Source organism: Harmonia axyridis, chromosome 7, assembly GCF_914767665.1.
Source record: "Harmonia axyridis chromosome 7, icHarAxyr1.1, whole genome shotgun sequence".
NCBI lineage: Eukaryota > Metazoa > Arthropoda > Insecta > Coleoptera > Coccinellidae > Harmonia > Harmonia axyridis.
The window spans coordinates 3008977-3022329 of record NC_059507.1 but is presented as its reverse complement, the minus strand read 5'-3'; the positions used below and the strand labels follow the sequence as shown (position 1 = coordinate 3022329).

The window sequence follows — 13353 nt, the reverse complement described above, 5'->3', positions numbered from 1 at the left end:
GATAAGTATTTTTTAAATAAGGTAAACAAAATCACTGAAAAATATAAAATATATTTCATAAAATCGCATAATAAAACATGTATATGACATATATATTCAAAAAAGTATATATAATTATAAAAATAAGAAGCACTTTTCAGCTGAAACTCGGAAAGACTTTTTCCCCTGCAATCCAAGTTGATTGAACATGCAAATCGTCATTTAAAAATATAAAATCTGCATCTGCTCCATAATTCAACGTTCCCTTGTGGTTTTCAATGCCTAGTGCTTTAGCGGGATGAAGACTTGCGGCTTCCAGAGCAAAAGCTTTCGAACACTCTGAAATCCAAACAGTTTATTAGAATCATATTACTATAACTCCGAAATTATGACATTTAGGTATAAAAAACAAGTTATACTTGAAATATACTCGATAAATATATAGGATTTCTTAAGGATTTCAAAAGGCAAAAAATATATACAAGGTTTTCATTTCTAACAGCAAAGTTCATTATTACTTCGAAAAAAGGAAAGATCTGACAACAATGTACCACCATAATATCGGCCATATTACAAGATCATGGCACACCAAAATCTATAAAAATCGTTCGATCCGTTTCCGAGATGAATGAGGCGTTTCATACTTAAATTTCTCAGTATTTATAGATGATATTTTTGAGCTTTCTTTGCCCCCACTTCACTTTAGTGCTTTTCCCATATTGATACAGAAAATGAGATATTTATTAATCTCTCAAATGATTCAAACATAATCTCAAAAATAACTTCAAGATTTGATGCAGCGCTCTAACTATCCCATAAACAAGCGTTGAAAAGGTAAAGTGTAATTGTGCCAGACAAATATGAGGCGTCAAAAAAGATACCAAACAGACATGGTTCAATAAGGACTTATGGTTGGTTTATGCACCAATCCTAAGGACTAAGACTAAAACTAAGAATTGAACGCTAACAAATCAATGAGGGCGTTTATGCATTTTACCTAAGGACTAAGAATAAACACTAAGACTAGAAAGTTGGCTAATGGTGGGTTTATGCACCGTTCCTAAGAACTAAGGACTAAGACTAAACCTAAGAATTGAACGCTAACAATTCAATGAGGGCGTTTATGCATTTTACCTAAGGTCTAAGAACTAACACCATGACTACAAAGTTGACCAACTTTTAACTAAGAACTAAGTTCTTAGTTAACATAATGAGGTTCGCATGTGCCGCATAGAATTTCAATATTAACGAGTATCAGTTTTTATCGTTTCATGTTCCGTTATTCGTGTTTATCGATGAAAAGTATATCGGTGTATCTGAAAAAAATTCATTAAATTTTTTCACAATCAAAATCAATGTCAAACATCAAAGTATAGAACAAATAGAAAGTAGTTCGAGCACGTGCGCTTTCCTTTATTAGAACTAACAAGAGAGTGCATAAACGCCACTGAATTCTTAGGTTTAGTTCTCAGTTCGTAGTTCTTAGTCCTTAGTTCTTAGGAATGGTGCATAAACCAGCCTTTAAAAAATTCATTCAACGAGTTTAATCTAAATCTCCCTGGGTGTTTCAGGGTTCCAGAATTCATCTTTTGAAAGATACCATGAATGCAGCAGGAATTGAATTTTTGAGCAATAAGTCCAGCTAAATGATTTAAAATCAATTTTGGGCATCAATTCGTTAAACTTACTTGTGAATTTATGGAATTTCTGCACGCACTGATTAAGATTACTGGTTGAACCGCACAAAACATCTGTGCCTAACAGCATGGCTCTTTCACCTCTAACTTCAACATCCAACTGTCCCAGATGGTACTGCCCATCGGCTAATCCAAGGGCAGCTATAGCGTCAGTCACCAAGACCACACCTGCAGAATTAAATCGATTATTCCTAGAAAAATAGAGCTGACCATCTCCCTACCATCAGGATGAGATTTATAGGCAACCCTCACAGCAGCTGGATGCGTATGAATCCCATCCGATATCAATCCATAAAAAATCGGTTTTGGTATCTTCTCTGAAGTCAAAAGGCCAACCAATCCCGGATCACGATGATGGAACTGAAACAAAATTGGTGGTAACAGCGATAGACGTACTTCGGTTTTTAAAAGAAGCTACCAATAGGATCTTACGCCTAACATAGCGTTGAAGAGATGCGTTATCAGTGTGGCCCCGTTCCGACAAGCCTCCTCTCCTTGGTTCAGATCGGCCACGGAGTGTCCTGGAAAGAAATAGATTAGACGAAACAATAGTATATTGTGCCACAAGTGGGGAAAGTCCAACTTTTCTGATGAGTGTGAAAGTTTGTGGCACGAGCCTGAAAGGCGAGTACTGCGAACACAAGAGTGAGAAAAGGATTTTTCCTTCAACTCCTATGAAAAGTAGCGTATTCTTCATAGCTTACTCAATTTCAGAACTATGTATTGCTAATACTATGGGAATAGTTATTTATAATACAAGTGCAGAAGGCATTGATATTCTTCCACGAGTTCAAAATTCAAAAACGAGCCACGAAGTGGCGAGTTTTGGAATGAACGAGTGGTAGAATGAGCCTTCTGTACGAGTATTATACATTATTTTCTCTAATTCATTGCATTTTCATTGAAATTAATGAAATATTTCCATAAATATAATTTAGTGATTTTTGCATTGAAAAATGTTGGTTGGCAGAACTGATTTCTTTAAGGCAATTTGATGAATTGACAGATAAAGCCGTAGCGGAAAGTTCGGAGTGCCAACATAGAATAGTTATTTATAATACAAGTGCAGAAGGCATTGATATTCTTCCACGAGTTCAAAATTCAAAAACGAGCCACGAAGTGGAGAGTTTTGGAATGAACGAGTGGTAGAATGAGCCTTCTGTACGAGTATTATACATTATTTTCTCTAATTCATTGCATTTTCATTGAAATTAATGAAATATTTCCATAAATATAATTTAGTAATTTTTGCATTGAAAAATGTTGGTTGGCAGAACTGATTTCTTTAAGGCAGATTGATGAATTGACAGATAAAGCCGTTGCGGAAAGTTCGGAGTGCCAACATAGAATAATAAAATATAACCATAAAAACAGTGCGTTTCTGATATATTCTCGCACGATTTTGTTCTACAAGATGTGGAAGAATGAACGGAATAACCACAGAATTAGAGAAATATTATTCCACACGGCACTTTGCCCACACCTCGCTTGGTAGACCAATGAAATTGGTTTGAGTCGTTTCTATAGAAACGCAATAAATCAGCACATAGTGTCAACGAAGGCCATTTTGATTTGAATCAAGTCCATTACTTGAATTATTGAAATTTGTGCAGTTGTAGGAAAATTATAGTGTGCAGCATGTGGAGAAAGTCCTTTTCTCGCTCGTGTGTTTGCAAACTTCCACACTCGCGAGAAAAGTTGGAATTTCCCCACTTGTTGCACAATATACTATTTTATGAACTAATATTGGGCGAATTTTCCCTCTTATAATACAGTTACTTACCTAGAGATACAATGATATGCCTCTCCACCAATTTTCTTATAATTTCTTCACTGTTGAGTAGTTCCGGTGCCAAAGTAACAATGCTGATGTTTTCAAAAGATCCATAAGCGAGCTCAACAGTGTCGAAACCCTTGAATATATCGTAGAAAAACGTATTAATTGAAAAATTCTTTCAACTAGATAGAGATATTACTAAGCTGTGGTGAGTCCTATTGGAAGACAGCCTGCCAATGTTTGTAAAGGAAAATCTGCAGATTCTTTCTCACTTCAAATTGAACAGCATGCATATTATCGATTTATTAAGTATATCATATGGTGATAACTATTTTCCTTAAAACAGCTGTTTTAATTTCAATGAACCACTTTCTAAAGTGAATTCCATTCGAGATGACTGATGAGATTGAACAAAACATATCTTTCCGATAATGTCAGCATAAGTTTTTTTCGAATGAGCATTTTTGTGAAAACAGCTGCTTCAAAGGAAACCAAGGGATAGATACCATATGGTGATACAATTTGTAGTCTTCGTTTGTGCATTTTATGGAATGATACTTTGAAATGGGTATGATTCTGCAAATTTTCATTTACAACATTTGGTAAGCCGTTTTTCATAATCTATAGATACGCTGGTGTCATGTAAAATAAAATATTCGACCAGACTATTCCTAAAGCTGATATTGAAAAAAAAACTGCCAAGCTAAATATCTCGAAAACCATCAGTATTTTCGAAGTGAGGGTTGATGTCTTTGTCTCTCATGTCTCTTTTATTTTTTATGTAGAAACCGAAAAAGTAGAAAAACAAGTTAAAAAGTGACGAGTTTTTGAATGAACCATCGTTTTCTCTAATTCACTGAATTTTTATTGAAATAAATGGAATATTTCGATAAATATCGTTTAGTGTTTCGCATTAAGAGATTTTGTTTGAGTGAACTGTTTTCTGTATCACATATACGACAGATAAAATAGATAAATCAGGGACAAGAGAGTTCCGAGTGCCAACATATAAAAATGAAATATAACCGTGAAATCTTTGTGAAACTGAGATATTCCCGCACGATTTTCTTCTACAAGATATGGCAGAATGAATGGATTTGTTACAGAATTTGTTTAAACTTTCCGTTCAAAAATTACTCATCCTAAATTTCCATGAATCTCATGGCTATTACCTTGCTATATTCCCTTATGCAGTGCGGTGGATGTGCCCCCTTTTTCTCCGGACTGATGAAGGGACCTTCCACGTGTATTCCAAGAATCGACGCACCGTGGGATCCACCAGCTGTCCTCTGTATTTTTGGCAATATCGATCGATATACTGGAACTGGGGATGTAACGATCGTTGGACAGAATGAAGTGACGCCATTTTCGATTATCCTGCCGGCCACCAGAGCTACCGCTTCCTGTATATTCTCCGTGTCATGTGAAAAGTCAACGCCGTAGCCTCCTTGGAATGAAAATAGTTATTTATAATACAAGTGCAGAAGGCATTGATATTCTTCCACGACTTCAAAATTCAAAAACGAGCCACGAAGTGGCGAGTTTTGGAATGAACGAGTGGTAGAATGAGCCTTCTGTACGAGTATTATACATTATTTTCTCTAATTCATTGCATTTTCATTGAAATTAATGAAATATTTCCATAAATATAATTTAGTGATTTTTGCATTGAAAAATGTTGGTTGGCAGAACTGATTTCTTTAAGGCAATTTGATGAATTGACAGATAAAGCCGTAGCGGAAAGTTCGGAGTGCCAACATAGAATAATAAAATATAACCATGAAAACTGTGCGTTTCTGATATATTCTCGCACGATTTTGTTCTACAAGATGTGGAAGAATGAACGGAATAACCACAGAATTAGAGAAAAAAAATTACCATGAGCGATACATTGGACTGAAGTTTTCATTTGGAAAACATTGAAAAATGTAGAGTGGAATTTTTTTACAGTTTTCAATATGTTGGTATTGATATAGATCGTTTATTTAAGCAATGTTATGACGTCAGCGTTTGAAGGCAAATGTGGTTGCCAGATTGTGAAAACAATACTTTTACTGCTTGCAGAACAGATTTTTTTCCCAACTACGTTATGAAACTGCAGAGGTGTAAAAATAGTATCTATGAACATCATATGTCTGGAAATGCTTCACTTATGAGATACAAGGCGTTGAAGTTAAAAAAAAAACGATTTTTATGGAATTTGGTAAAGTTATGAGGTGCTTATTTAGACCTTACCAAATTGAAATTATTAGGTCCAGAGGGAAAAAGTACGCCACTGACTTTTTTATAGTTTTCGAGGTTTTTGGATTGAGCAACTAGAAATTCAACGTTCTGTTCTTAGAGTTTGCTTCATATCAAGTTTCGTTTTCGAGATAATAAATGAAATTAACTTTAACTCATTCCAAAAATTATCTATGGACAACATAGAATGAGAACCAAAGTTCAAAAATAAACAGCTTCGACCATGTGAATCGATTTAACCGTTTTTTTCAATCTTCTCAGAAGAAACTCCACAAATCTGTTCATGAAAACTTCTTTCTTTAAAACGACCTAAAGAATCATACTCTGAAGTTCAGTGCCGTATTGAGGAAACACCCTGTATACAAAATTTCATCGAAATCTGGCGGATATATTGTGAAATATCAAAATTTCTCCAACAATTTTTTTTTCGATCTTCCAATAATACGATTCTCATGAAATCTTACATTCGTTCCAGTATTTTATTGTTCAACAACCAAGATCAGAAATAACTACATCCAGTATTAGAAACCTTGAATCAATTATCGCATTTGTAATCCAAACTCTAACATTTTGAATAAATAATTGTGAATTTCTCTTGTAGGTACCTTCATCAAAAATAGATTATTTATCAAAAACTCTCTATTCTTTCAGTTACACATTTTTCTAGTTTGAACACAATCACGAATTGAAGTTCTCCATGCAAAATGTTTGTTTTTTAGCTCTCTTTCCCCAAACACAGACAATATCTTTTTGTTAAGATATTTAAGTTTTCAGAATTTTGAGCCAGGAGAAGTCTCATGCCAAATTATTGTCCAAATTCAAATTCGTCCGGCCGTAAACAAACTAACTCTCGAGCGGAAAACATGAACAGAATTGAAATTGTCAGGTTTTAGGTTCGGATCTCAAATGCTGCTGTAACATTATCTATAATTATTTTTTATTTATATTTATTATTAATATATCGATTATTTTTGAAATCATTAAGGTATAATAAATACTTACATGTATAGATACCTGTAATGATTTATAATTTCAACTAGAATTTCTTTAAATAACTGAGATTAGTTCTAACATTTACCCTGTTAATTAATAGATGGCATTACCATAAGGACATTCAAAGATTTTTATTATAATTTTTAATTTAATACACTCTTCAATAAATTTCACTTCGTCAAATTTACAGAAAAGAAAAGAAAGAAAATATTGAAAAAAAAATCCTCATTAGAACTTGTTTTAACTCACCATTAATTTGTATGTCGATGAACCCAGGTGCGATTATCAGTCCACCGCAATCAATTTTCACATCTGGCGTGGATTTTTCGTCAAAAAAAATCTTTTCGGGATCGATAATCTTTCCATTTCTCACCCACAATTGCTCGTCAATAATTTCATGATTTCTCAAAATCCTACAGTTGAAAAAGTTCTTCAGAGTCATTCTGCAGATTCAACGGGAATTTATTAAATCGAATGATAAAAAAAAATGCGAATTGATTGATTTCATCGAACTAATACTGTATTATCATCTGAACATTCATCATTCATACGCATCTTATCTCATTGTGCTCATTCCAATCTGGAATTGGAGCACTGCTTGGAAATTTTACAGCGGTGTAGGTTGACAGAACATAACTGTAAAAATGTCATGTTTGACAACAATCATATGATCAAACTGTTGAAGAGGTTATGATATTATTCGATGTGTTCGTTCTTTTTTTTCTGATCAATTGATCAGCTAAGAAATCATTAGAAATATAATAATAGGGCGGACCCACACATCAGTGATATTCTTGAAGAGATAACATTATTTTTCTTTACACGATAAATCAACAAAGTTATCTTGGTCGAGTGCATTATTACGTAAAAAGATAATAAAAATCAAGTACCTGTTAAAACTTTTAATTTTAATATATAGTTTTTCGTCGTATTTATCAGTTGAAATGTTTTAATTTCTGTTGAAATCTAATGTGTAAAGCTTGTTCATCAGTTTTATCTTGAAATAGATTCGACAAATAAAACCAACAAAAACCAGAGAATCAATGCTTTGCTATCATTTGGGCTCTTTCCTGAAATTTCATAAAACAAGTGGAATCAAAAACATTTTCGAAAGTCCAATCAATTTTAGTTCACATTCAAAACATTTCAATTTTTTTTAAAAAAAGGAGTTTTCCGGAGTAAGAACATTACTTTTTTCTTGAATATCGAAACAAAATATATAGTAGTATCTGTAAATAGGTCATTCACGGATCTTGTTAAATCATTTACAGTTCATTGAAAAAATCATTGCATAGATGATTGAATCACTGCAACTAAATATACTCCGAGTATAGTAAATTCCCTTACTTCATCTATTGGTTAGTTCGTGAACTCTGAATGTTAGGGATGTATATAACAGATGGCTCTGATTGTATTTATTACAGTATACTTCACACAAGATATTGTAGTACAGAAACTCTGATTTAGATGGCGCTCTATGAATTAAAAGCAGAAGTAATCGTATTATTCTTAAATTGGACTTGAGATTATTCATTGGTCTTGAGTGTTATCAATTTGAGATCACTTACGGCCTCTTAAGAGATTTGAGCGCAAATTCAACACTCATAAATGAGAAACGAATTGCAATTTAATGCGTTTGAGGACTGACTACGATCAATCTGAATAATTTATTTTAATTCATACCTGTGGGCGCAAAGACTGGGCCGACGTTATGGGTGAAACAGTCAACCAACCGCTTCAGGCGCCTCTATTTGAGGGGAGGAAATTCGGCACAGTTTAATGGTCGCCTTTTCATATTCCATCCTTGATTGTTAAAAACAACATAAGGTTGTTACGAGGTATAGGGTGTTCGGTTTGGCAATTCATCATGAATAGACTCACGCCTGAACAACGCTTGCAAATAGTGCAATTTTATTTCGAAAATAATTCGTTCTGTGCGGAATACGTATCGCGCACTACGTCCATTTTATTTTGTTTAGCGATGAAGCGCACTTCTGGTTGAATGGCTACGTCAACAAACAAAACTGCCGCATTTGGAGTGAAGCTAATCCTCAAGTGTATGGCGAAACACCGTCACATCCAGAAAAACTGACTGTTTGGTGCGCTTTATGGGCTGGTGGAATCATTGGTCCGTACTTCTTCAAAAACGATGATGGCCAGAACGTTACAGTCAATGGTGATCGGTATAGATCCATGATTACTAACTTTTTCATTCCTGAATTGAACAACCATGATGTTCAGGAGCTGTGGTTCCAACAAGACGGCGCAACATGTCACACAGCTCGTGCCACAATCGATTTATTAAAAGACACGTTTGGTGACCGCCTAATTTCACGTTTTGGACCTGTGAATTGGCCTCCAAGATCTTTTGATTTAACACCGCTAGACTACTTTCTGTGGGTCTATGTAAAGTCATTGGTCTATGCGGATAAGCCACAAACCCTTGACCATTTGGAAGACAACATTCGCCGTGTTATGGCCGTTATACGGCCACAAATGTTGGAAAAAGTCATCGAAAATTGGACGTCCAGATTGGACTACATTCGAGCCAGCCGTGGCGGTTGTATGCCAGAAATCATATTTAAAATGTAATGTCAGAAGATTATCTTGCGGATAAATAAAATTCATGTCAATCGAATAATCCATCGTTGTTTTATTGCAATTTAAAGTTCTATAGCTCTAAAAAAACACCCTTTAGGTGCATCCTTTAATTTGTGGATAGGGCAAACGATGCGTTCATATTTCGTCTACCGAAAAAGATCCCCGGTTGGAGTTTCACATCAAGGCACCTGTCAACAGGCAAAACAATCTTTATTTTCATATTATACCATTTATCTTATCAATATGTCGATACTTCACCTGGCATAGATAGATAAGCCGTTACTCTCGGCAAGAACCACTCATATCACTTCAGTGGTTCGGAATCAAACACCGGGTTCTGTTTTTTTTTATATTCGTGAAGTATGGCTGGTAGCGAATTCGATGAGTGTGGATCTTATGACAATACGTGGCATATCATACCACCAGACTATGTTCATATGGAGGAGGAATACAGATATGCGTAAGTAGCACTTGATGTCATATAGGATTTCAGTAATTAGGAGAGAGCATTATAAGTACTCAATATGTTATGTTGATTTATGACGATTATAACTACTTGATAGGATTATTGAAGGGGAGGAATAAAAGTTTCAGGAATAGTTATTGGTGTTATTTTAATGCTGGCTGGTTGTTGAAGACAATAATTAAATATGAGATAGATGTATTATGATCTTATCCGATTTGTTTTACTTCCAAAGAAGAATTTTGGAATTTCCACAACAAGGTTTTTTTCATCTTCACATCATTTTTATCTACATGGCCGAGCTCAGTCGAAGCAACTGAAAATCAGATTATCAACACACATCTAGAAGTACAATATAGATTTCAGTTTATTATTTTCAATAATCAACTTTTGAAATCGTTTGTGAAAAAAATTCAATCTATTCCTGATATTTTCATAGTTTATGTTTTGGAATGTGTAAATCAAAAAAATTGTACAGGGTGTGCAAATAAGCGAGGTAAGCGGCTATATCTCAGGATCCACTCATCGTAGAGACTTGCGGTAAAAATTTTTACCACTTGAGTGTACAAAAAAACACACTGCAAATTGTTTTGAAGTTCATACCTCTACCGCTAGGGGGCGTAATAGCTATCGTCGAGTAGAAAAATTAATTTTACTCGAAAATGTTTCATATGAAGTTGAAGAAAAAATATCATCACTGTAATCCTTGGAAAATTCTCTATCTTTTTGAATTGTCACTTTCAATTATACGACATCAAATAAGGGTAGGTGAAAGGAAGAAATCTGGCTGATTGAAGTGCCAGTAACTTATGTTTGGCTCAACATTTTTGAGCAAATTAGATCTCGTCTGAAAGATAATATCTTGTTGATTGAGGACAAAATATACTCATGATAAATTTGTTGCTTTCGATAGGGGGCGCTAAGTCATAAGTTCATTGTTTTGTTCATTTTACTTCGAAATTTCAAATGTAATGATAGGATTTTCTTAACAGAAACAGAAATTCCTTAAAATTTTCATGAAAAAACCTACAGGTTGTAAAGCGATAGTTTCAGGCGTTCTGAAGTTATGGCCGAAAAAAGATATTCATCAACTGATGCACGGCGAAAAACCAAATTGTGTCTTTAAGTTCTGACAGAAACAGAAACCCCATCAAATTTGTATGAAAAAAAGAGAAGGTCGCAGAGCGATAGTCAGTCGTTCTGAAGTTATGGCCGAAAAAAGATATTCTTCAACTGATGCACTGAAAAACTAAACTGTGTCTTCTTTCGGCCATAACTCCAGAACGCCTGAAGCTATCGCTTTGCGACCTTATGGTTTTTTTATACAAATTTGATGGGATTTCTGTTTTTGTCAGAACAGACACAATTTGATTTTTCGCAGTGCATCAGTGGAAGAATATCTTCTTTCGGTCATATCTCCAGAACGCCTGAAACTATCGCTTTGCGACCTTCAGGTTTTTTCATGCAAATTTGATGGAACTTCTGTTTGTGTGAAGAAAATTGTATCATTACATTTGAAATTTCGGAGTGAAATGAACAAAACCATGATCCTCTGACACAGCGAATAAGTCGATTTTTTAGGGAAAAATATGTTTTCCTGGATGGGCCCGTAACTTATTGAGGGAAGTGCTATAGATCTGCATTATAACTTTATAAGAAGCGTTTCGTCAATAAAACCAGCTGTAAGATTAGCAGAAATGGAGCTTATAGAATCACAAATCCAATTAAATACACTTTTATATCCAGCACCTACGAAAAAAAAAATTAAATCAAAATTCTATTCGATTCGAAATGCCAGTCAAATGCCGGCGAATTCCGTTCAAACATGTGAGAACCTCGAGAAAGGACGGTTTTAAAAACCACACAACCATAATCCCATCAAATAAGACTAGCGAAAATTATCGGTGATCGTTTAAGTCAAATAGAAGCGTCATTTCCGTCCGTCACTTGTGATGTGTTTAAACATTCTGGATTACGGCGGCTTTTGAGAGGGTCCTCGTGAGCGTAAGAGTTGGACCAGAAAAACTTATGAATGGAACGGATATACTACAAAGTTTACTACAAACTGTGCGGGTGGTCGTGAAGGAATTTCGGTGTGGCGACCACTTGTCTAGCGAGGTATTTCCGACCATACACACTTACCTGCACAGGTGTTTGATTTTTGCTTCCTTTATATGTGAGAACTGACCTCGGGCTTGGGTTTATTGGGATAGAGCTTCAATAAAATCGTTCACAACTACGAAGATCTTAAAAAAAAATTTAACACCTTCAAAGATCGAAAATATGATTCCTTTTGGTTGGTGTGTTTTTAGACTTTCATACCTATGAGATTTCTTCAAAATATGCACATTTTCATTAGTATAGGGATTTTCCAATATAATGGCAACACTGTCTAATATTTTTTGACATTTCTTATGTCACTTGCCTTCAGTAGGTTATGTCATTTCATTAGGGAAAGACAAACGCGTCAACTTTGTTTAGAAATTGTTAAATTACTTCATCAAAATCAGTGCTCATTTGTGAATACTGAGAGCAGTTCATGAATTATTCATGGCTGACAATATTCAGCTAATCCACTCACTATTCATATAATTGTAGACAAATTTTAAAACTTGGTACTAATAGTCTTGTATCGTGTAAAGAAAATTCACCAGGACCAGGAACCTGAATAAGGATTCACGGCTTGGCTTGATTTTCAAGCTACTTGACTTGAATTCAAGTCAATAAATAAATAAATAGAGGGTCGAAGTCTAGCTTAAACTAGAGTCTTAATCTAAGTCTAATCTAGTCTAAGCGCACACGAGATTGGAGAAATATATGCCTTGCGACGCGTGCATATCAAGCTTAAGTTATATCAAGTAGCTTGATATCAAGTCAAGCAATAATTATCTAGAATCAAGTCAAGTCAAGCTCCAGTATATAATTTTTCACGAGCTTGATTTTCAAGGCAAGTAGTTGATTAAAAGGTCAAGCTATTGGCTTGATGAATCCCTAAACCTGAATGTTCGAAAAATGGTTGCTGTTTAATTTCAAGTGTTAGTATTGTTTTTTGTAGAATTTTATGATCAGAAAACTCTGGTCAATGCTGGTTCCCAAGTTATAGGGTGTTCGAAGAAGACATAGCGATAATAGCTATACAAATGTAAAGTATTATAGCTTTTGAACGTGGAAAAATATTTGAATAATCTATTCTTTTTTGATCGCTAAGTTTTTCACATTTTTTAAGGGTTTATCATTTTTACATATGAAATCTTTTGGTAGATTTTGGTAGATTCAGAAATAATATCTTTCCAAACTTGGCCAAAATGGCCAAGGGTTTTTCATCGACACCTCCGTTGAAAGACAATTTTCCAAAGCTGCTTTTATAGTTACAAAAACCAGCAATAGCTTAGGCGACAAATCTATAAGATGCCTCATGTGTCTTAGATCTTGGATGGAAAATCATGAAATCAATAAACAACAAACAAAGCCTAAAGTTTCTCAATATCAAGAAACTTTATTTTTTTAATATTTTTCATTTTGTTATGATATATAGTGATTTAATTTATATTTATATCCCAAAAATGTTCATATTTTCGGTTCTTTTATACAATAAGTTTAAT

The 13353-nt window shown here is 34.5% G+C and overlaps 2 protein-coding genes across 3 annotated transcripts in view; one reads left to right on the top strand and one right to left on the bottom strand.

Moving 5' to 3' along the window:
* Positions 1 to 31: 31 nt before the first annotated feature.
* Positions 32 to 7333, bottom strand: LOC123683922 (N-acetylglucosamine-6-phosphate deacetylase). The gene is made up of 7 exons (XM_045622929.1): positions 6937 to 7333; positions 4626 to 4900; positions 3460 to 3589; positions 2109 to 2197; positions 1898 to 2036; positions 1668 to 1844; positions 32 to 318 (listed from the first exon to the last, which is right to left on the bottom strand). Exons 1-7 carry the CDS (start codon positions 7127 to 7129, stop codon positions 137 to 139), a joined length of 1185 nt encoding a protein of 394 aa, XP_045478885.1. The 5' UTR covers positions 7130 to 7333; the 3' UTR covers positions 32 to 136.
* Positions 3867 to 13353, top strand: part of LOC123683924 (homeobox protein XENK-2-like) — a 27737-nt gene continuing 18250 nt past the window's right edge. The window contains exon 1 of one of the 2 annotated variants that reach the window (XM_045622931.1): positions 3867 to 4055. Coding sequence is in view for 1 of the 2 variants with exons in the window: in XM_045622930.1 (XP_045478886.1) it covers positions 9651 to 9748 (98 nt within the window). In the remaining variant the exon portion in view is untranslated. Of the gene's footprint in view, positions 4056 to 9582; positions 9749 to 13353 lie in introns of those variants that run through there. The other variant, XM_045622930.1, reaches the window with a different exon arrangement.

Bases quoted from the DNA above. Each gene is read 5' to 3' on its own strand.
- LOC123683922 (XM_045622929.1), bottom strand. From the start codon at position 7,129: ATGACTCTGAAGAACTTTTTCAACTGTAGGATTTTGAGAAATCATGAA. The intron at 2,198-3,459 runs GTAAGTAACTGT...ATTTCTTTCCAG, and splicing joins GCATATCATTGTATCTCTAG to GACACTCCGTGGCCGATCTG. The intron at 1,845-1,897 runs GTAGGGAGATGG...TTAATTCTGCAG, and splicing joins CTATAAATCTCATCCTGATG to GTGTGGTCTTGGTGACTGAC.